The sequence below is a fragment of the Canis lupus genome, chromosome 17 (assembly GCF_011100685.1).
Source record: "Canis lupus familiaris isolate Mischka breed German Shepherd chromosome 17, alternate assembly UU_Cfam_GSD_1.0, whole genome shotgun sequence".
In the NCBI taxonomy this organism is placed as follows: Eukaryota; Metazoa; Chordata; class Mammalia; order Carnivora; family Canidae; genus Canis; species Canis lupus.
In genome coordinates this window covers 4,555,157-4,576,049 of record NC_049238.1, presented here as the reverse complement: position 1 = coordinate 4,576,049, position 20,893 = coordinate 4,555,157, and the positions used below count along the sequence as shown (strand labels likewise).

The window sequence follows — 20,893 nt, the reverse complement described above, 5'->3', positions numbered from 1 at the left end:
GCAGTTAGCAAGCTAGCCGGGGGCTGTCTTCAAGCACCTTTTACTCTCTGGACCTCTGGCCAGCCTTCGGACGGGAGCGGCCGGCCAGAGCGGTGAGGCTGCAAAGGGAGGGCGGGGCGCGGCGCAGCAGGACCAGGTTCCAGCACCCCACGGCCCGCGCACGTGACAACCCTTCCGCAAGACGGCCGTGTGCTTCCATCTGTCACCTCGCAGAGCAACGTGACAGGAGCCCTGCGGCAGTCCATACGCTTCCTCCTTCCTAACCGCCCACCTGAGTCCGTGATGGCCTCGCAGGGCACAGCCAGGATCGGACAGCCTTGGCTGCAGCCTCCAGAAGAGAAGCTAGGAACCTGGTACCAGGATGCAAAACCCCAGACACGCTGGGACTGGGGGCTGGGGGAGTGGGGAGGGTAGAGGAGGCCACAGCACCTGCACGGTGGTGTCTCTGGGTTCAAAGCCCGGAGAAGGGGTACGGCAGATACGGACGTGTCTTCTGCCTAAAGCATTTGCAGAGTCGGGTCTCAGAAGATGTTCAGAATCAGAAGCCGCAACAGTCTCAGTATTTAAAGAAATGACAGTGTCACTTAATCCCATAGATACAAGTGTGCAAACCTGCCTGGGAAAACATGGGGACAAACAACGCGGGGCACCACCCCCCTGCAGAGTCCACGGCACTAGGTGCATCGGGCACGTGCAGCCAGGACGCCAACACCACAGTGGGCAGCAGGCGGACCAGGGCCCCTCTGAGCCATCACGGCATCAAGCACCCACCCATCTGCCAATCTTCCCCTTAAACCACACTTTGCACACAGGTTACCAGGGGATGCAAAAGGGGACCCGAATCACTGCCGCTTGCTCAGTCAGCAAACACTCCCAAGTGCGTCCTGACCTTCAGGTGCTCCCTCAAAGCCCAGCACCTGCAAGGCTTTGCACCGCTGAGGAAATCTATGACCACAGGGCCCAGGAATGGGGGCTGGGGTGGCAGCAAGTGCAGGGGAGTGGGGGGGGGGGGGCTCCTGCAGACACGTGACAGACGGGAGGGAGTAACCAGTGAAAAACCATCCTGGACTCCAGCCGGGTGGCGGCCAGGGCCCCGACAGCATGAGACGGCGGCCAGGCCAGGTGCAGAGTCTGCGCTTGGCCCCCGAGGCCCTGGGAGCCACCGATAGGAGTTCTGCAGAGAGTCTTTCATGTTTGTCGTTTTCGAGCAATTATTCTGTAGCTTAAGGGCAGAGAAGCCAGTAATAACGTGGAAATGGCCCCGCGTTTTCCGTAGCATGTGGATGCCGTCGGATAATGGGTAAGGGAGCGGACCATGCACGACCGAGCCTTCCAGACATGACAGGCTGAGGGGGCTGAGCAGTGCGCCCGGGGGGCCAGGAGATCAGAACACGCATGTGCGAGGATCTACGTGGATAGAGCAAGAGGGAAACGGAAAGCATCTGGGCGTCACATTCAGCCGAGCCGGACTCAGGAGCCAAGAGCGAGCGGGTTCCTGCGCGCTTGGGCACTTCCTACCCCCGCTGCCCTGCAAGCCTGGGCGCTGCCGCGTCCACTGCCACCTGCGCAGGGGTCGCGGGGAGGGGGGAGGGGAGAGAACGTGCACACGGGCGCAGGGAAAGCACCAGCGGCACATGCACGGGAGCCGTCAGGCGGGGAGCCAGGGGCCCCGAACACCTCTGACTGCAGCTCAGCCGCCCACAACCACCGCACCAGACACTGAGGACACAGGGACGATTATGGAAGGTGTTGTCCTCAGGGACTTTACAGGAAAATAATCGGCTCGGACTGTGTGTCTGACCTCAGGGGGACAGACTCTAGGAAGCTGCCAGTCGGCAGCCAAGGCTCCTTGGTGTCAGACACAAGTCTCCATGAATCAGAGCCCCCTTAACATGTAATCTGGGCTATTTTGGAACACCCCATAAACCTTAAAACGGTTTAGAGGGATCACCTCATTGTCGAAGGTCTCAGAGGGCCCACAGCCACGTGGTATTTTTATAGCTTCTTCTGGAGTCGAGAGCTGTACGGATTTTTTGCTCACTCTGAATTTAACTAGTATTTAAGTGTGCTGATTATAGCTGCAAACACACTGCTTATTCCAGTGTGTGGTTGTGGAGAGGTGGACGGGGAAGCAGCTTTGGAAATTTACAGCACAGAAATAGCATGTGGTCTGTCGGCTTGAAAGAACGGATCCCTCTGCGACCAGCAGTGAGAAGACAAGCAAGAGCCTGAAGCAGACAAAAGGCAAGAGAAGAGACCAGTCTCTCTGTCACCACGTCCCTGTTACGGGACTCTCGACTGGCTCCTCCTTGGGCTGGCAGGCTCCCCGGGAAGCCCACAGCAGGCCCAGGGTTGGGAATTAGAAGACACTGCAAGTCTGGCTGGAAAACTGGGGTCACGCAAGCAAAGGACCTAGACAGACATGACCCGGATTTGAAGAAATAATTCAAAGTGGAAATGTGTAAATCATGTCCTTGTCGGCTCCACGTGGAGCAGCAACTCTACCTGGTTGTGGGAAGGAGCTGGTGGCTGCAGGGGCCCAGAAGGGGCCATGAAGACATGGACTCTGGCCCAGCCACCAGCCAACCCAGGGCCCCTTTGGAGCTTCCAGCTTCTCTTCTGATGAAATATAGGGGTTAATGCAAAGGAGTGCTGGTGGGCTCTGCAGCTCCCTGGCTTTCCCTGGAGGCCAAGGCCAAGCACCCTTAGTGTGGGCTACAGGTGTCCCGAGCTTGTTCCACCCTGAGTCTGCTCTGCCCTTTATTTCCACTTATTAAGACATTGGCCTTTCGTGAGACTGATTTGAAGAAAGGGCCACTGCACCACCACCTCCCCAAAACAAGTTTTGTAAACCACTGTAGCGCAGAGTTCCATCATCTCCTTTGAGCTGAACGTCCTACAATTCTATAACCAGACACATGGGTGTTGCCATACAATGAAACATTCAGGAGAAAAGGCACATCTGATCTGACCCTAATAGGGTCTGGCATAGTGCCACAGACACCTAATAAACACATTTAATAATGAAACTCTGATGTGTACCAGAATTTTAAGTCCCTGAGAAAAACATGGGACAAAGAGGTTTCCTAAAAAAAAGAAAAAAAAAAAAAATATATATATATAGAGAGAGAGAGAGGGAGAGAGACTATTGGCCTTTTAGTTTGTGGGCGGTAATGGTGTGAGTCTCCTTATACATGTTGATACACTATTAAGAAATAAATGTAAAATCAAATTATAGAATTACAAAAATCTACAATACCTTGCTGATAATAATTTTAATGCTGTTACGTTCTTTCTTTATGTTTGCAAAGTATATGAAGGAGCAGAGCTCTCTTTACATGCAGTTTAGATCTGGATCATCCACCTAGTCCAAACTGACCAATAAATACGTGTTTACACTAATATTTGTTGCACACACTCCACTGACAATCTACACAGGAGTCATGAAAACCTTCCTGCAGCAGAAGGGTTAGCACCCCCTGGGATACTCCCAATACTGAAATGGCTTTAGGACCCCAGAGACTATACCTTTAGTAGCAACAAAGACGTAATTACTTTAAAACAAAAATAAGAAACAGCTACTCCTCTCAATATGATGAATTAGATTCTATAATGGTCTCTCACACTGGAAAATAACCAAAGCCCAGTTAGAATATTAAAACAAAGCAAAACAACAAAAAAAGCACACATAGCTTATAAGTCTAAGTCAATCACGGTGTTCTAAAGGTTTGTGCATTTTAAAGACCGAGGAGTTTAAAGAGTTTATCTTAGACCGAGTCTAAGATAATTATCTTAGACTTTATGTATAGTATATGGTAAAATTTCAGCAGTATCCACTAAGATAAAAGAAACAGAATGTATAACTGCCAAATTATAAAAGGAAAAGATGCAGTAAGAATACAAAGACATGAACATGCACTTAAAAGGAAAGTAAGAAAAGAGTATAAAAATAGTTTGGGAGATAAAATCCAAATATACTAAAGATCATAAGAAATAGATGGATTAAGCTTGACAGCTGAAACAAAGAAATGATAAAACTGAATTGTACAAAGAGAGGAAGATACATCAAATCTTGAGAAACTGGAAAGATTGGAAGTCAAAGGACAGAGAAAGGTGAAACAGGGAAATGCTAACCAAAAGAAAGTTATTGGAAAAATTAGAATTTAAAACAAAAAGCCTAACTAGAAAAAAGAAAGTAACTACACAACACCACAAGTCCACTTCATTATTAAGCTAGAATAATTCTAAATTTGTATACATCGAATAGCTACAAAATATAAAAAGCAAAATTGATATAGTTACTGACAAAAATGGCATATACACCATCCAAGGGAAAATTCATTATAACCTAATATAACGCACATACAAAATTTGTAAAAATATGGAAGACAGAAAAAGCACTATTAATCTAAATTTAATAAACATGTAAATCTTAGAATCAGCAAACTACAAATTCACAAACTTCACAAAACTACACGGAACATTCAGAAAACCGAACAACACACAGGGTCATAAAAAATGACTCCTCAAATTTCAAATAGTGGTATTATCACATGGACCATCTCACATCAATGCAGTCAAGACCACCGTCAATAATGAAGAGCCCCCAACTTTGAAAACTGTCAAAGGCTTAATAATTCATGGGCTTAGAAGAAAGTACAGAACAATGATGAGAATATTATTTAACAAAAGTTAAGATGGCATTAAAGCAGTACAGAGAGGGAAATTCATCATCTTAAATGCTTCATTAATATTAAAAAGAAGACTAAAAATTATTGAGCTGTCTGAAGCTTAGTAATTCAGGAAAGCAACTATAGAATAAACAGAGTAGAAGGAAATACCTGTTAGAGATAAAAGTAAAACACAAGGTTAAAATAGAGTCAACAAAGGCAAAGGTATTTTGCTTTTAAAATAAAAATGAACTCTTTGGCAAGTTGGTCAAGAAAAAAAAAAACAGATGTGGCCCAATAAATGATATTTGTAATGAAACACAAATAGCAGAGACTTAAAAGTGAATGAATAATTTTGTACTGATTTTAAGTTGAAAATAGGGAATATTAAATATACTCCTAGAAAAATATAATTTAAGAAAACTGGCTCAAAAAGGAGTTCAAATAATTTTATAAACCCTAAAAAAAAAAAAAAAAAAAAAAAAAACTTGAGCAGATAGAAATCTTCCAACAAGGAAAGCACTAGATCTGGTCTTCAGCTGAACACTACCAAAATTTCAAGAGCAGATAATTCAAATCATGCAAGGAATAGGAAGAAAAGAAAAAAAAAATAAAACTTTCTACATCAGACAAAAGCAGTTAGAGTCAGGGAAAATATAGACAAACTGACTCATGAGTAAAGAAAAAAAAAATTAAACAAAGTAAGACCAAATAGAATCCAGATGTGTATCAGAATTGCATTAGTGGGGAAAAATCCATAAGGTTGAACTAGCTAGATTTACCCTAGGAATACAAGAGAGTTTACCATTGGAATAATACATTTACTCTAACACAGTAAGAGGAAAACAGTAGAAACCATAAGGTCATCCTAACAGATGCAGAACAGCCTTTTATAAAACTCAATATGCATGTATGATCAAAAACATAAGACACAACTCTGCAAAACAGAAACATAAGGGAACTTCCTTAACCTAATAGGGAACATTAAAAAAAAAAAAAAAAAAAGCAACAGTAACATCACTTTTAATCAAATTAGAACATTCATTTTAGAAATCAAAGGCAAGGAAAGGACATCTTCCATTACTTCAATGTAATATTGTAGTAAGGGCCCAAACTCAAACAGGAAGATAAGAAAACAGGCAAATTGAAAAGGAATAACCAATACTTTATTTAGTCACACATGACTTTTTATATAAGGAGATATCTACGGACAAAATATTAGAAATACTGAAGGCTTGGGAGAGTGGCTAAATGCAAGCTCAACATACAAATGTCAATGACATTTTTATACCCCAGCAAAGATGCCATCTCCAAAAGCATCCAAACTAAGGTGCCTAGGAGCAAATGAACACATGCAACATGCATGTACCTAGGACAGCACACAGAAAAGTATAGAACTACCAAAAAACATTTGTGAAGACAAACATAGACAATGATACAATGTTCATAAATAGGACTCAATATAAAAAAGGGTAAATTCTTTCTAAACAGACGTATAGAATTAATGCAATTCAAGCAGATGCCCAACAGGTTTTACTCTTATAATTGGGGTGTTGTTGTTTCATAAATTAACTTTAAAATTTCTACAGAAGGCCAAAGCCTGAGTACAGCCAAATACCAATGAATTAGAGGAATAAGGTGAGAGGGCCAAATATCAAGTCTTAAAAGAGAGCTACAATAATTAAGAGCATGATGGGGTGCCTGGGTGTCTTGGTCAGTGAAGCATCTGCCTCCAGCTCAGGTCGTGATCTCAGGGTCCTGGGATCAAGTCCCACATCAGGCTCCCTGCTCCATGGAGAGTCTGCTTCTCCCTCTCCCCCTACCCCTCCCTCTGCTTGTGCTCTCTTTCTCAAATAAATTAACTAAATTAAATAATTTTTAAAAATAGCATGTTGCAGTGATACAGAGGTAGGCAAATTAACAAACAATAAATGGAGAAGACACAGAAACAAACCCATGCACATATAAAAACTGAACACATTACAGAACATGTATTTCAGATCAGCTGGAAAAAAAGTATTATTTGGTAGATGGTGCTGGGTAAATTATTTTTCCTATGGACAAAAATCATATTGGATTCCTACATCACACACCAAAATAAACTCCACATAATGTTAAAACTGGAAAAGGAAAATATAAAAGTAACTTCTGACCTCAGGATGCAGAAGTGCATCTTACAATGAAAATGAAAGGCCCTACTATAAATGGGCAAGGATGACACACTAAATACCCTAAAATCCAGAAAATCTTTTCATCAAAAGACACCTTGTGAAAATATATGGCACAGGCTGGGAAGTGATATTTTAACATATGAAGCCAACAACATTAGTCTTCAGAACATTTTAAGAAGGTTTCAAATCAATGAGAACACACCCAATTCAACAGAAAACGAGACCAAAGGAAGGAGAGGAAAGGTCTTTTTACAACAGAGGACAAGGTGGTGATGAAGCATGCAGAAAGCTCAGTACCCTGGACACACTACGCTCGCTTTACTGTTAACTTTGCAAAAACTAGAAGCCTAAGAACACCAGGTGTTGGGATAAGACAAGCGTGGATCTCACAAGAAACCCGTTCACTGTTGGTGACAATGCAAACTGGTGTAACTGCTTCCCAAATCCCTACATTTTCTTGTAAGGTTGATCATGAATTAGCCTTTCTTCAGGCCCAGAGGCTCCTCCTAAGTAGATAATCGAGAAGAAACAAGAATAGCAAAATAGCTTTTGCCAAAATAGCAAAAGCAGAATGTTTTATGCCAATAATACAGCAAAGCTCACCCAGCATCCACTGGCAGGAAGACCACGGATTGCTCGGGGTCACATCATCTCCTGTTCTGTAAGGGGTAGACGAATACGTACAGCCACACACAGCAACATGGTCAAATTGTAGAAATGGAGCACGGAGCACACCGGTCTACTCACAGCCTGACCCCATTTCTAAGAGTAAAATTCTATACAGTTTAGGGAGAGACAGAGACCACCTGAACCAGTGATGGGGGATGAGAAGGTGCTGCAGGGGAGGGTGGGACGTGAGGGCAGTCAGACCAGACGGGGTGGGGAACGTTCCCAGGGATGCCCCCTGGGTGGATAATGACTTTAGGGAAGAGACCGGCTCATGGATGTTCAGGACTTGTGCTTCGTGACACACATACATGGGGAGTCCTAGGTATCACGTGCTGCCCGACGTTTCTTTAAAAGTCCTCTTTGGAACAGTCCAATGGCTTATCTGGTTTAGATTTTAAAAGAGTTATCTTCTGGGGCACCTGGGTGCCTCAGTCGGTTAAGTGGCCACCTCTTGATTTCAGCTCAGGTCATGATCTTGGGGACCTTGGGATGGAACCCTGCACCAGATCCGTACCCAGATGAGAGTCTGCTTCAGGAGTCTCTCTCCCTCTGCCCCTCCCACCGCCTGCTCGCTCTGCTCTCTCTCTTTAAAATTAATAAATAAATACATCTTCAAAATAAATAAATCTTCAAAATAAAAATAAAAAGGTATCTTCTCATGAGCACTAAATTTTTCTAGATGGGTAAATAAAAAAAAAATTCATACTGGTTTTCTCTGGGGAAAACAGGCATAGGCATTTTTAAACTGGTATTTAATATCCTCTCTATAGTTTTAATGATTTTACTATGTGTGTGTATTTATTTTAAAAGTAAGTAGCCAGCTTACCTGGTAAACTCTGAAAACTCAAAGTCTGAGATTAAGAGCAAAGACAGATCCTGGAGGGATTCAGAAAGAACACCGTTGGGCACCTGGGTCTCGCAGTGGTTGAGCATCTGCCTTCAGCTCAGGTCGTGACCCCGGGTCTTGGGATCAAGTCCTGCATCCGGCTCCTCACAGGGAACCTGCTTCTCCCTCTGCCTGTGTCTCTGCCTCTCTCTCTCTGTGTCTCTCATGAATAAATAAATAAAATCTTAAAAAAAAAAAAAAAAAGACCACTGTCGCATCACCATCAATAAATTTAAAGAGAGCATGGATGGTCTAGCTGAGCTGGTGGCCAGATCTCTGAATGGAAGAAGGCCTGGATGATATCCACAGGCTCCCCACGCCTCCATCTCCACCCCTAGAGACGCAGCTCTAGGCTCCAGAAGTCCACATTCAACTCCAATACCAGCTCTTAACATCCATGATTTCATAATCCTTAGTTTAGAGGCCGGCCTTCACATCCTGTCCTACAACGGAACAAGAATCTTCCTCAGACCAGGCACTTTGGATTTATTCTCTAGTCTACTGGAAGCTTTTTTGATTCCTTTATTTAAAAAGTATTGCGAAATGCCTTCTCCAGGCTAGCACCCTCTTCAAAGATTATGAAATATGACTTCTTCCCCATCTTGAAATAATTTACATACAAAACATCCTGTTTCTTGTTAATCTTCACATTCACTTACTCATCCGGTGAAGAAATCACAGAATGCTCTCCGTTCCAATCTTTCAAAACCCTATGTTGCCTTTGATTTTCCTGCCTAGGGGCGGGAGTGGGGGGTGGGGAGGGTGATAAGGTTCTGTCCTCTGGTGTTCACGTCAGCTTATACCATGGTGTTGCACTTGGACTGGACAAAGAGGATCCAGAACAAAATGGCACAGTACTGTGTGGACACCTTGTGTGGCCATCCCTTCTGGGGACAGATGCCCAAAGCCCACTAGCACCCCTCCTCCCCTATACACCAACCCTGCCCATTCGTGGTCTTCACAGTGGTAGTCCTAAACTCTGCAAGTAACTCGTTAGATTTCAATATATACGGCCCCTGCCACAGCTGGGCACGGTTACCACCGGGGCTCAAGAGATCTTCAGGTGCCCATGAAGCACCCGTTCAGGATAATTTTGAACATTAAGTACATACCTGAGAACAGATGGTGTATATAAAAGTGAAACTCAATTTTTGGCACCTCTTCCACATATATGCCAAAATCATGTGGAAGAGGTGCAAAGAATAATAATAATAAAGTGCAAAAATAATTATAAAATAAAAGCTTGTTTTAGTGATCGGCCAACAGTTTCATCACTGGATCTTCCTACCAAAGAAAAGCTTGGGAAACCACCTGATCCCTAAGAAAACGAATTACCAAGACATTAATCATCAATCACTCAAGGCCCAACTTCTGGGAAGTGCATCAAAACAGTGCACTAAGGCTGAAGACATGTTTTTTGTTTTTTGTTTTCTTTTTTTTTTTTTGAAGACATGTCTTAATTGCACTCATGACTTTTTCTCTTAGAGGCACCTTGTTTAAACCAACATATTCAGAAAGAATTTGAAAAAATATAAATTTTAATGCACCTTTCAGTTTAATGTACCTTCCACTACGCACTTACCAATGCACGATTTTATTACAACAATGCTTCAATCGCAGGCCTGTGCATATTTAAGTTCTTCTAATAACTTAAGAGACTTCTCAGGCCCTTTCACTGCCAAACTAATCAGCCAATCAGACTTCCTTGCTATCCCCTTATTATTAAATTCAAAAACATGGGTTGATACTTTTTAAGACACTAGAAATCAATTATGGAACAGACTCATAAAATCAATTATTAAAACCAGTAAAGTCAGAATGAAAATGAGATTGAGGTAATTGAGTTATGTTATCCGTTTTATAATAAATTACAATGACCCGATACTAATGGTTTCCTCATTGATATTTAATCAAGCAATGTTACAGGTAGCTAGGATCATAAGTTATTTATGCAACTCTAAGTACAAGGGAAGGCACGGGATTTCTTTGCTAACTGTGTAGGCATGTGTCTACGAAGCTCTGTTGTTAGGCTTTTAGGAATAACAACAACAAAAAAAAAGCAGGATGTTTTTAAAATCATGGGGAGGGATTTCCCTTAATTTTGTTAGGTCACATGATCAAACTTTTCCTTTTCGACTCTTCTGGCAGCCTCCAATCTTCTCTTAGTATTGGAAGCACAACAGCTTGCAATGTATCCATCCAGGACACATTTTTTTTTTAAAATCCTATCACTACCTTTCACAAATGTTAATGTTAATGGTTCAGCCCCAGAATAGACGCTAACTCCGGGTGTTCAGGGTCCAGCCCACAGTGGCTCCTGACACCTCTGTCCTCCCCCACTGTCCCCGTCCCAGTCACCAGGGCAACTTCCCAGGCTCAGCAGCCACTCCTCATCGCCTCCATCCTGGGACTGGGACTGGAGTTCCACGTGGTCAGCTCATGAACATCAGTCAAAGGAAAACAGTAACGCTGAGATGCCTTCCCTTTCTGCACCCCCCACCCCCCGGGCCCCAGCACATGGCCTTGCACGGACGGATGCTCCCCAAGCCCGGATGCTCCCCAAGCCCGGATGCCAGCTGACCGTCCAGAGAGGCCTGTGCCCCCAGGAACGCGCCCTGTCTCCCTCTCGCCCCTCCGGCCCCCGCGCCCGGCAGGTGGAAACCCAGAGCGCCCCTCAGGTCGTGCCCAGGCCACACGCCGCTGCCTGTGGAGCCCGCAGAGCAGCAGGGATACCAGAGCCGCCCAAGCTCTCAAACAAATGAGAAGAGAACAAAAATAAATACAAAGAGAGGGCAACGCGACGGAGCTACAAGTGGAAAATGCGGTCGCTAGGACTGATTTGCACAGAGCTTCCAGCCACAGCAGCTCACAACAGCATCTTTAACTTGCCATTTTCTAAAAATACTGCTCATTGAACCCCCTCGGCTGCTCTGAAACCGATGGCACAGGAGCAGGCTACTGGGATTTTCGGTTCTAGTTAGTGTTTTGAACGCCCTCTGCCCTAACGCTTCACCAGCCCGGGCTGAGCAGAGGCACGCGGTCAGCGCCAGCCCTTCCCCGGTCACGGCCAAGGCCCCGGGGCGGGGAGGGCGCGGCTCGGCGGGGGGGCTCTCAGCCCAGGACATCTTTTCCCACCAATGACAGTCTCCACTGGACGGAAAAAACCAACCAGAATTATCTTTCGGATTTAGCTACTTCAATCACAGAAGTGTGAATCGGGGGAGGTTTAGATCCCATGAAGACTGTTTCTCTTTATAAATCCCAAACATTTAAAAATATCTCTGCTTGTGCTGGAATGTCATTTTCTGGCATTCTGGCCTCTTCAACATGAATTTTTTGTGACTGTGAAGCCATTTCCCAGCTCTCGGAATTTGCTGGAGACAGAGACTCCCGAACAGAACGTCCTGGGAGGTGCGCGTGGGCAGGAAGAAAGGCCGGTTGCACGCAGCCTCACGGCGCCTCTTCTCCAGGGAGTGTTGCCGGCTCCCGCACACCTGAGCACACGCTCTGGGCCTCTGCGCCAGTACGTGCACTGCACAAGTAGATGCAGTAACCCTCAAGTGTTAAGGTTAAGGTTAAAAAACAAAAGGTGAGCACACACATAGTTTCCAAGGCATGTGAAGAAGGGGAGGGGGAGCTGCAAATGTCAACGTCCACGTTTCCTCTTTCCTTTCCGCGGTGAGGAGGGCCTGCACACCTCCGCACACCTCGCTCTGCCTCAGCAAAGCAGTGTGCACTCCCAGCATCACTCCAGGGGCCTCGTGGCTGCTCGCTCTGAAGTCCAACAGCAGAAGCCAGGCTGAGTAACGAGGAGCCAGGGCCTGCAGAAGGCCCTCTACCCAGGGTCCCTGCGTGACTGCAGCCCAGCACCTGTGTCCCTCAACCACTCAGGACCCCTGACCGGACAGTGCTGACCCTCCTCAGCACCTCCTCCACCCATCTCCATCCAGCCCAGGCTCTTTCTCGCTAGCCCCTGCATCACCGCCTGCAGATCCGTCTGCCCAGGGCCACCTGCCTCCTGCATACACATGGTCACTCTGCACCCCATCTCCATCTCTGCTCAGCCAAACAAGAATTCAATTCTTGACCTACTGGGTGCCTTCGAGTCCCCAGCAGAGCTGTCTAAAGAAACACATGATCACACTGACGTGACCACTCGTGCTAAAGGGCTCTTCACGCCTCCCCCTGTCTTCCCAAATGTGCAACCTCTCCTCCACTGCAGCACTCTCAGCTGGCCACCCTGTCTCCTATTTCACAAAGAAAATATAAGCAATCAGAAGAAGCCTGCTGAGTGAGCGGCACGCCTGGGCACCCACGAATCTCGCCAGCCTATCCCCCACCCCACACATTTACCTGCCCGCCTCCTCAAGCAGGTATGCGTGTACACAGATGCACCTCTCACCGGCTCGAGAAACGATTGCCACAACCCCCCGCCCTGCATTATCAATTTTTCACTCTCTACTGACTCACTGCCACCAGCACGCAAGTGTGATGCTAATGCTTCCCACTGAAAATTAAGTCTCTTGGCCTTCGTTACCCAGCAGACACCACCCCATATTCTGCTCCCTTGGCAGCAAAGCTTCTCAAAACAGTTGTCAACAATCTGTTTCTCCAACCCCTCCCCTCCATCCGTCCCTCTCTACCCACTCCAACGGCGCTTTTCTGTTGCCACGGTCACCAGACCCCCGTGTCTTTTTACTCTTCTCACCAGAGCCACCAAGGACCCGCATGGCGTTGACCCAAGAGGGCTCTCAGCGCTCATCCCACCTGGACCATCAGCTTGTAAGCCCCTGGCTCCTAGATGACTTCATGAAGCTTCCCAGATGCCACCCGCTCGGTCTCCCTGTACATCTCTGGCTGTTCCTGCCTGGTCTCCTTTGCTGTCTCCTCCTCTTCTTAGGGCTACAAATGTCACAGGGCCCCGGCCTCAAAGCCCTCCTTTCCCTGGGATCTCATCTGATCTTCTTCCTCTAAAGGCCGTCCACAGGCCCAAGGCTCCCATTAAACTCCAGCTCAGATCACAGGCCTCAGCAGGAGGATCTATATACCACCGTCACTCCGCATCTCTAAGACTCCCTCAAAGTGCTCAAAACTCAATTCTAATCCCTCTCTGTACCCCAACTCTACCTGCGGACTTGCCCGTCTCACGGGTAACAACTCTGTCTACTTACACCAGCTAAAATCGTTGATGTACCTACAGACTTGTCCCTTCCTATCACCACCCCACACCCATAGGACATCTCAAGGACTCTGTCATCAAACTGTATCCCGATGTGACCACTTTTCACTACTTCCACGGCCACCAGTGGAGCAAGCCACCATTATGTCTTCTCTGAATTAGTATAATGGATTTCTCTATGGGCCTCTAAATGGTCTCCTCGGCTATCCTCATCCCCCACCCCCTACATCCTGTATCAACACAGAGGCCAGAATGAGCCTGTTAAAATGGAATGCAGATCCTGTCCCTTCTCTGCTTAGTACCCGGCACTGACTTCCCATCATCCAAACTAGAATTCCCCAACAGCCTGCAGATAGACATGCTCAGATCCCTGCTACCTCCTGACCACCTGGTTCCCCTCCAGCCGCCCTGCCTCCCTGGTGTTTCTCCAACACGCCTGTGGACCTCTGCACCTTCCTTTCCTTTTAACTACAATGCTCTCGTCCCAGACGCTAAGTGGTTAGTTAGCACAACTCCTTAAATCCGTGTTCAAACGTTAACTTCTTACTGACGCCTTCCTGACCACTCCCTTTAAAACTGTCACCTGCCCCACCCTCTTAAACTTGGTCTACTTTTCCTTTCCTCCACAATATTCATGCCTTGTCACGAAACATGTAATTTCCTTCTTCACGCTGTCAGCTGCCTGTGGCCTGTCTCTGTGCCCGTCCCCACCCCCATCCTCCACTCATACTGCCATGGAAGCAGGGGTTTGTGTCTGCTGTGTTCACTGTGTGTCCTGAGTTAGAGCAGCACCCGGCGGGACACCTGGGTGGCTCGGTCGGTGGCTCATCTACCCTACACTCAGGTCATGATCTCGGGGTCCTGGGATCGAGCTCCACGTCAGGCTCCCTGCTTCTCCCTCTGCCTCTGCCCCTCCTCCATGTGCTCTCTCTCCCTCTCTCTCTCGCTCTCTCTCTCCTCTAGGTCTCAAATAAATGAATAAAATCTTTAAAAAAATAAAATAAAACGGCATCTGGCACAACGCAGGAGCACAGCCCTTAGGTTCTCGACGAATTAATGAATCAGTGAGACCCTGCATACATCTTCTAGACCTGTTTCCTGATGTACAACATGACACTAGCAATATCAACCCCACAGCTTGCTATAAGCAGTAAATGAGGACCCGTGTGGAAATCTTCATAAAATATTAATTACTATAACAGCTTAACATAATATGTCAAGAATCATCCTTAAAATTAATTCAGAAGTGTACTCGGTAACTGCTTAACATGATGTAGCTCAAGAGGTAGAGAAAAATCCACCCAGGCAGCGGGATAGTCTTCCCACTGGCTGAGATTCTACTAAGTCATAAACGAAAGTTTTCAAGCCTTCATTTTCCAAATTCAAAATTACCTCCGAGAAGTCCTGAGGGGAGGAGAGGAACTGTCTTCTGGTCAAATCCTGGTGTCCTGATGGGCTTTTGTGCATTCAGCTGGTTCCTCTCTTCATGACAGGCCGTCCATAAGGAGCCGTGGGACAGGGTCCTGGGCACTGGGGTCCCTCTAGACCTGGGGATCGGGAGCGTAGCAGACCCCGTAGGGTGCTCGGCACCTGGGAAACGTGAGGAGAGCACAGCTCAGACAGCAGGTTGCAGGAGGAGGAAGCGAGGACCACCGTGCTGACCTCCAATCACCCCAGAACTGACCTTTCAAATCTCCGGGCCAGGAAGGAAGGCTCTTGATATGATTACTAAAAATTCTATCAGATCAAATATTTGGGAAGTATCTAAGTTCACTGGAGAGGTTTGTGGGATAAACCAAATTCCACCAAACAGTTAACAGATAAACCAACCCACACAGATCATTCTCAGAAGGTGTTCCCTTCTGTCCTCCCCCCGTCATAGTCATCAGATTTCTCCCAATTGGATTCCTCTAGGGACAGATTCGGGTCCACTGACAAGCTTAAAAATAAGTCAAGACTATGTTAATTATAATCCCTAAGGTAACCCCGCTAAGAAAATCATTCAAATATATATTAAAAAATAAACAACTGAATTACCATGGTCCACTGGAAACTACTTAGCATAAAAGTAGGTACAACAGAGGAATAAAGGAACAGAAAAGACACAGGACTCATGGGAAACAAGCAGCAAAACAGTAGGCATAATTTCTACCTTATCGGTAATTATATAAAATGGTCTAAACACTCCAATCAAAGGGCAGAAATGGGTAGAATGGATTTTTTAAAGTATGCTGTTAAAAGAGACCTGTTTTAGAACAGTATCAAAAAGAATACGATATTTACAAATAAATTTAACAAAAGATGTGCAAGACCTGTACAGCAGAAACTACCAAAACATCAGTATGAGAATCCAAAGACCTAAATAAACAGACATTCTGCACACACGGGTTGAAAGATACGCTGTTAGGATAGCAACTTGATCCTCGGGTTCAATGTAATGTCCTTTCAAAAACCAGTTTCTCCTTTTTCTTGTTGTTTGGAAATTGACAAGCTGATTCTGAAATTCGGGTAGAAACCTAAGAGACGGGCAGCCCTGGTGGCGCAGTGGTTTAGCACCGCCTGCAGCCCAGGGCGTGATCCTGGAGACCGTGGATGGAGTCCCACGTCAGGCTCTCTGCATGGAGCCTGCTTCTCCTTCTGCCTGTGTCTCTGCCTCTCTCTCTCTCTGCATCTCTATGAAAAGAAAGAAAGAAAGAAAGAAAGAAAGAAAGAAAGAAAGAAAGAAAGAAAGAAACCTAAGAGACTTCGAAGAGCCACAAGAACAATGAAAAAGAAATGCAAAGTTGGAGGAGTCATGCTCCCTGATGTCAAAAAGAAGAAAAGAAGAAGAAGAAGAAGAAGAAGAAGAAGAAGAAGAAGAAGAAGAAGAAGAAGGAAGAAGAAGAAGAAGAAGAAGAAGAAGAAGAAGAAGAAGAAGAAGAAGAAGCTATAGTAATCAAGATGGTGTAGCACTATGAGATCCCACCTCACACCAGTGAGAATGGGGAAAATTAACAAGGCAGGAAACCACACATGTTGGAGAGGATATGGAGAAAGGGGAACCCTCTTACACTGTTGGTGGGAATGTGAACTGGTGCAGCCACTCTGGAAAACTGTGTGGAGGTTCCTCAAAGAGTTAAAAATAGACCTGCCCTACGACCCAGCAATTGCACTGTTGGGGATTTACCCCAAAGATACAGATACAGTGATACAGATGCCGGGACACCTGCACCCTGATGTTTCTAGCAGCAATGTCCACAATAGCCAAACTGTGGAAGGAGCCTCGGTGTCCATCGAAAGATGATGGATAGAGAAGCTGTGGTCTATGTATACAATGGAATATTCCTCAGCCATTAGAAACGACAAATACCCACCATTTGCTTCGATGTGGATGGACCTGGAGGGTATTATGCTGAGTGAAGTAAGTCAATCGGAGAAGGACAAACATTATATGGTCTCATTCATTTGGGAAATATAAAAAACAGTGAAAGGGAATAAAGGGGAAAGGAGAGAAAATGAGTGGGAAATATCAGAGAGGGAGACAGTATATAAGAGACCCCTAACTCTGGGAAACGAACAAGGGGTGGTGGAAAGGGAGGAGGGCGGGGGATGGGGGTGACTGGGTGATGGGTACTGAGGGGGCACTTGATGGGATGAGCACTGGGTGTTATGCTATATGTTGGCAAATTGAACTCCAAGAAATAAAGAAATAAAGAAATAAATTCTTTAAAAAAAAAACAAAAAAGATGGTGTGGCACTGGCCTAAGGACAGACCTACAGATCACTGGGTTAGAATGGACCAGTCCAGAAATAAACCCAGACATTAATGGGTAATTGATTGTCGACAAGAATGCCGTGACGTTTTAAAGGGTAAGTGACAAATACATACACACCAAGAATAGTCACAAGACAGACCTTATACCTTTCTTTTTTTTTAAGATTTTATTTATTCATGAGAGACACAGAGAGAGAGAGAGAGGCAGAGACAGAAGCAGGCTCCCCACAAGGAACCCGATGTGGGACTCGATCCAGGATCCCGGGATCAGGGCCTGAGCCAAAGGCAGACACTCAACCCACTGAGCCATCGAGGCGTCCTGACCTTATACCTTTTACAATAGGTCAGACCTCAGGGTAAGAGCTAAAATTATGCAACACTTAAGAGAAAAATATAGGAGTAAATCTTTGTGACCTTAGATTAGGTACTAGTTTCTTAGATATGTCACTAAAAGCACAAACAATAAAAAAATACTAAAATTTAAAATTTCATATGTCTGGGGATCCCTGGGTGGCTTGGCAGTTTAGCGCCTGCCTTCAGCCCAGGGCATGATACTGGGGTCCCGGGAACGAGTCCCGCATGAGGCTCCCTGCATGGAGCCTATTTCTCCCTCTGCCTGTGTCTCTGCCCCTCTCTCTCTCTCTCTCTCTCTCTCTCTCTCTATCTCTCATGAATAAATAAATAAAATATTTAAAAAAATAATAGTAAGATAAAATAAAATTTTCTGTGGCCAAAAACATCACAAGTAAAAAACAACCCACAAAAGAGAAAATACATACAAAACCTACACCCAACAGGGACCTCGGATCTATCTAGATGATATAAAGAACCCACACAGCTCAATAGTAAAAAGACAAATAACCCAAGTCAAAAGTGGGCAAACGTATTAATAGACATTTCTTCAAAAAAGATATTCAAATGTCCACTAAGCACATAAAAGCATCTGACATTCGATTAACACAAATTTTGTATGTTAGGTGCATTACATACTGTAATCTTATAAAGTACCATAGAGAAAAGGAAATGCTGTTAAAATCCTGAGGAAGAGAAAATACACTCACAGAACTGTATATATTTATTGAGAAAAAAATATGCGTATAAGTGGACCGTGCAGTTCAAACCTATGTTGTCTGAGGGTCAACTATACTCTAAAATAGTGAATTGTACCTCGATGAAACTATTATTAAAAAAGAAACATCAGGGGCACCTGGGTGGCTCAGTTGGTGGAATGTGTGGTTCTTGGTTTTGGGATCATGAGTTCAAGCCCCACGTTGGGTGTAAAGATTGCTTAAACAAATAAACTTAGAGAGAGAGAGAGAGAAACATCACTGGAAAAAGTTTTTTAAAAAGTAAGGCAAGATAGCCCCTGAATTTCCCAAACTCTTCTCAAGCACAGTGTCTGCTCGGAACGTAACGCCAACATTTGAACTTGACTTATTTTTAGGCGTATGGTCAGGGAGCAAAGAACAAAATCAATTCCGTTTTTCTCGTCCCTTCAAAGAGGGGCATCAGAGAGCAGCAGATGCTTAAATCTGATAGGCATGAGATACGTCCCAGTGGCTAAACCCACAGCTATTCCTTCCTCGCTTTGCCTAACACGGCAAGCGTTCCCACGCGCGGCCTGGGCCAGGGAACTCCCCTGCACTGCTCAGGACCGGGCTCCTGAGTGCAAAGCCTTCCACGTTAAGGCTGAGACTTGCACCTGCCCCCAGACCGCTGGCTCTTGCACACAGCAAGCCTCTTCACCTGCGGAAAGCGGCACCTCCTCGGTCCTGAACGCATCCAGACACAGCCTCCAGAAAACCTGGTCACAATTTTGCAAATCTATTCTCTGCCTTTACTTGGCAATAAATTCAGACCCTTCCAACAAAACACAACAGAATACAGTCTCTCTTACAACCTGCGTCTGCCACTTTTCCCAGATAAGAAGATCCAGTGGATAGAATTATCATCTTCAGCAGGAAGGAAAAGCTCTCTGCTCAGCTGGAGCTCAGGCAACAGGAGACTTTTCTAGCTGCCTTTTAACAAGAGTTATAAAGGGAGGCTGCATGCAGAGCTCTCGACCCAGAGGGTGTGCCATGAGCCCGTGTGGCTTTCAGTTTGTTGGCAGGTTGCAAAACCCCCTGACCTCACTTCCCCGGAGCCCCACTGGCAGGGAGCTGGCCTGCACCTGCACTGCCCCAGCGCAACAACCAGGCAGCAGTGATAGTGCTGCAGCACTGCCCACGGTGGCTTGTCCATCCACGCGGGGTGCGGGCCGTGGCAGCCTCCAGCCGCCGCTCACTTACCCGGTGGCGAGCTCTGCTCTTCGCAGTGCCCTGTCTACAAAGCTGCAGGGAGTGTGAGTGGTTGGTCCCTGTCCTGACATTTCCCCACAAGCCCTGCTATTGTTAGCGCACAGTGCCGCAGAGCACCAGGAATGCACATGTCGTGGTGGAGCCGAAACACCAATGGTAAATATTCAGCTATCAACCTTTTTTTTCACTCCTACCATCTGCTGAGATACCGGGTAGGAGTGCTACAAAAATGGATGGAATGTGGGGCGCCTGGCTGGCTCAGAGAAGCGGGAGACTCTTGATATGCTTCCTCTTTGATCTTAGGGTCCTGAGTTCAAGCCCCATGCTAGGGGTAGAGATTACCAAAAAAAAAAAAAAAAAAATGGATGGGATGTGGGGCTCCTGGGTGGCTCAATCAGTTAAGCACCTGACTTGTAATTTCGGTTCAGGTCATGCTCTCCAGGTCCTGAGACTGAGCCTCCCATCAGGCTCTGCGCTCAGACGGGAGTCTGCTTGAGATTCTCTCTCTCCCTCTGCCCTCACCCTCTAAAATAAAAAAAAAAAAAATTTCTTTTTTTTAAATGGGTGGGATATGGCCTTGCTCTCAAGGAGTTCAGACGTTGTACGAATCTTCATATCCACACATTACCCTTTAAGTGCCCAAAGAAAAAACTACTTTTAGTAGTTTTCTGTCACTTGAGGTAGCTTATAATTTGAAGTAAATATGATATACTAAAGCATGGGATGAATCTTCTCATCTCATGAGTATGCCCCTGTGGTAATTTCAATTTCACTTCAATATAATTTCATGAATTCACTCCTTTATATGAACATAGACAGTATATCAAATTATGAACAGAAGACTTGGTTATTTGGGATAACCTGAAAAAGCCAATCTGGTACAAAAACATGCATTGCAGAAGTTATTCCACTCATTTATTCCTTTCACCAACTGTATGTCTGCCAATACATAAATGGGTCCTATTGGAGAGCTACATGTAAGGGTATTCCTTGTTAAATTAATTCACCAAAAAACAGCTGGAATCACTAAAAAAAATAGGGTTAGGGATAAGCATTCAAAACCTTTAGAAGTTTGTTAAAATAGACTCAGATATTATATACACACACATATATACACTCAGATATTATATACATACATGTATATATTCATATTATACATATATACTCAGGTATTATATGTATATACATAGACTCAGATATCACATATATACATGTATACACTCAGGTATTATACACACGCATATATACATCCACTCAGACATTATAT

General features: G+C 45.3%; 1 protein-coding gene across 2 annotated transcripts in view; it reads right to left on the bottom strand.

The window, feature by feature from the left end:
* The window catches only part of RNF144A (ring finger protein 144A), a 115,701-nt gene that overhangs the window by 74,230 nt on the left and 20,578 nt on the right, over positions 1-20,893 (bottom strand). For both annotated transcript variants that reach the window (XM_038560700.1, XM_038560699.1), the window contains exon 2: positions 14,968-15,165. In XM_038560700.1, coding sequence (XP_038416628.1) covers positions 14,968-15,165 — 198 coding nt within the window. The remainder of the gene's footprint in view (positions 1-14,967; positions 15,166-20,893) is intronic.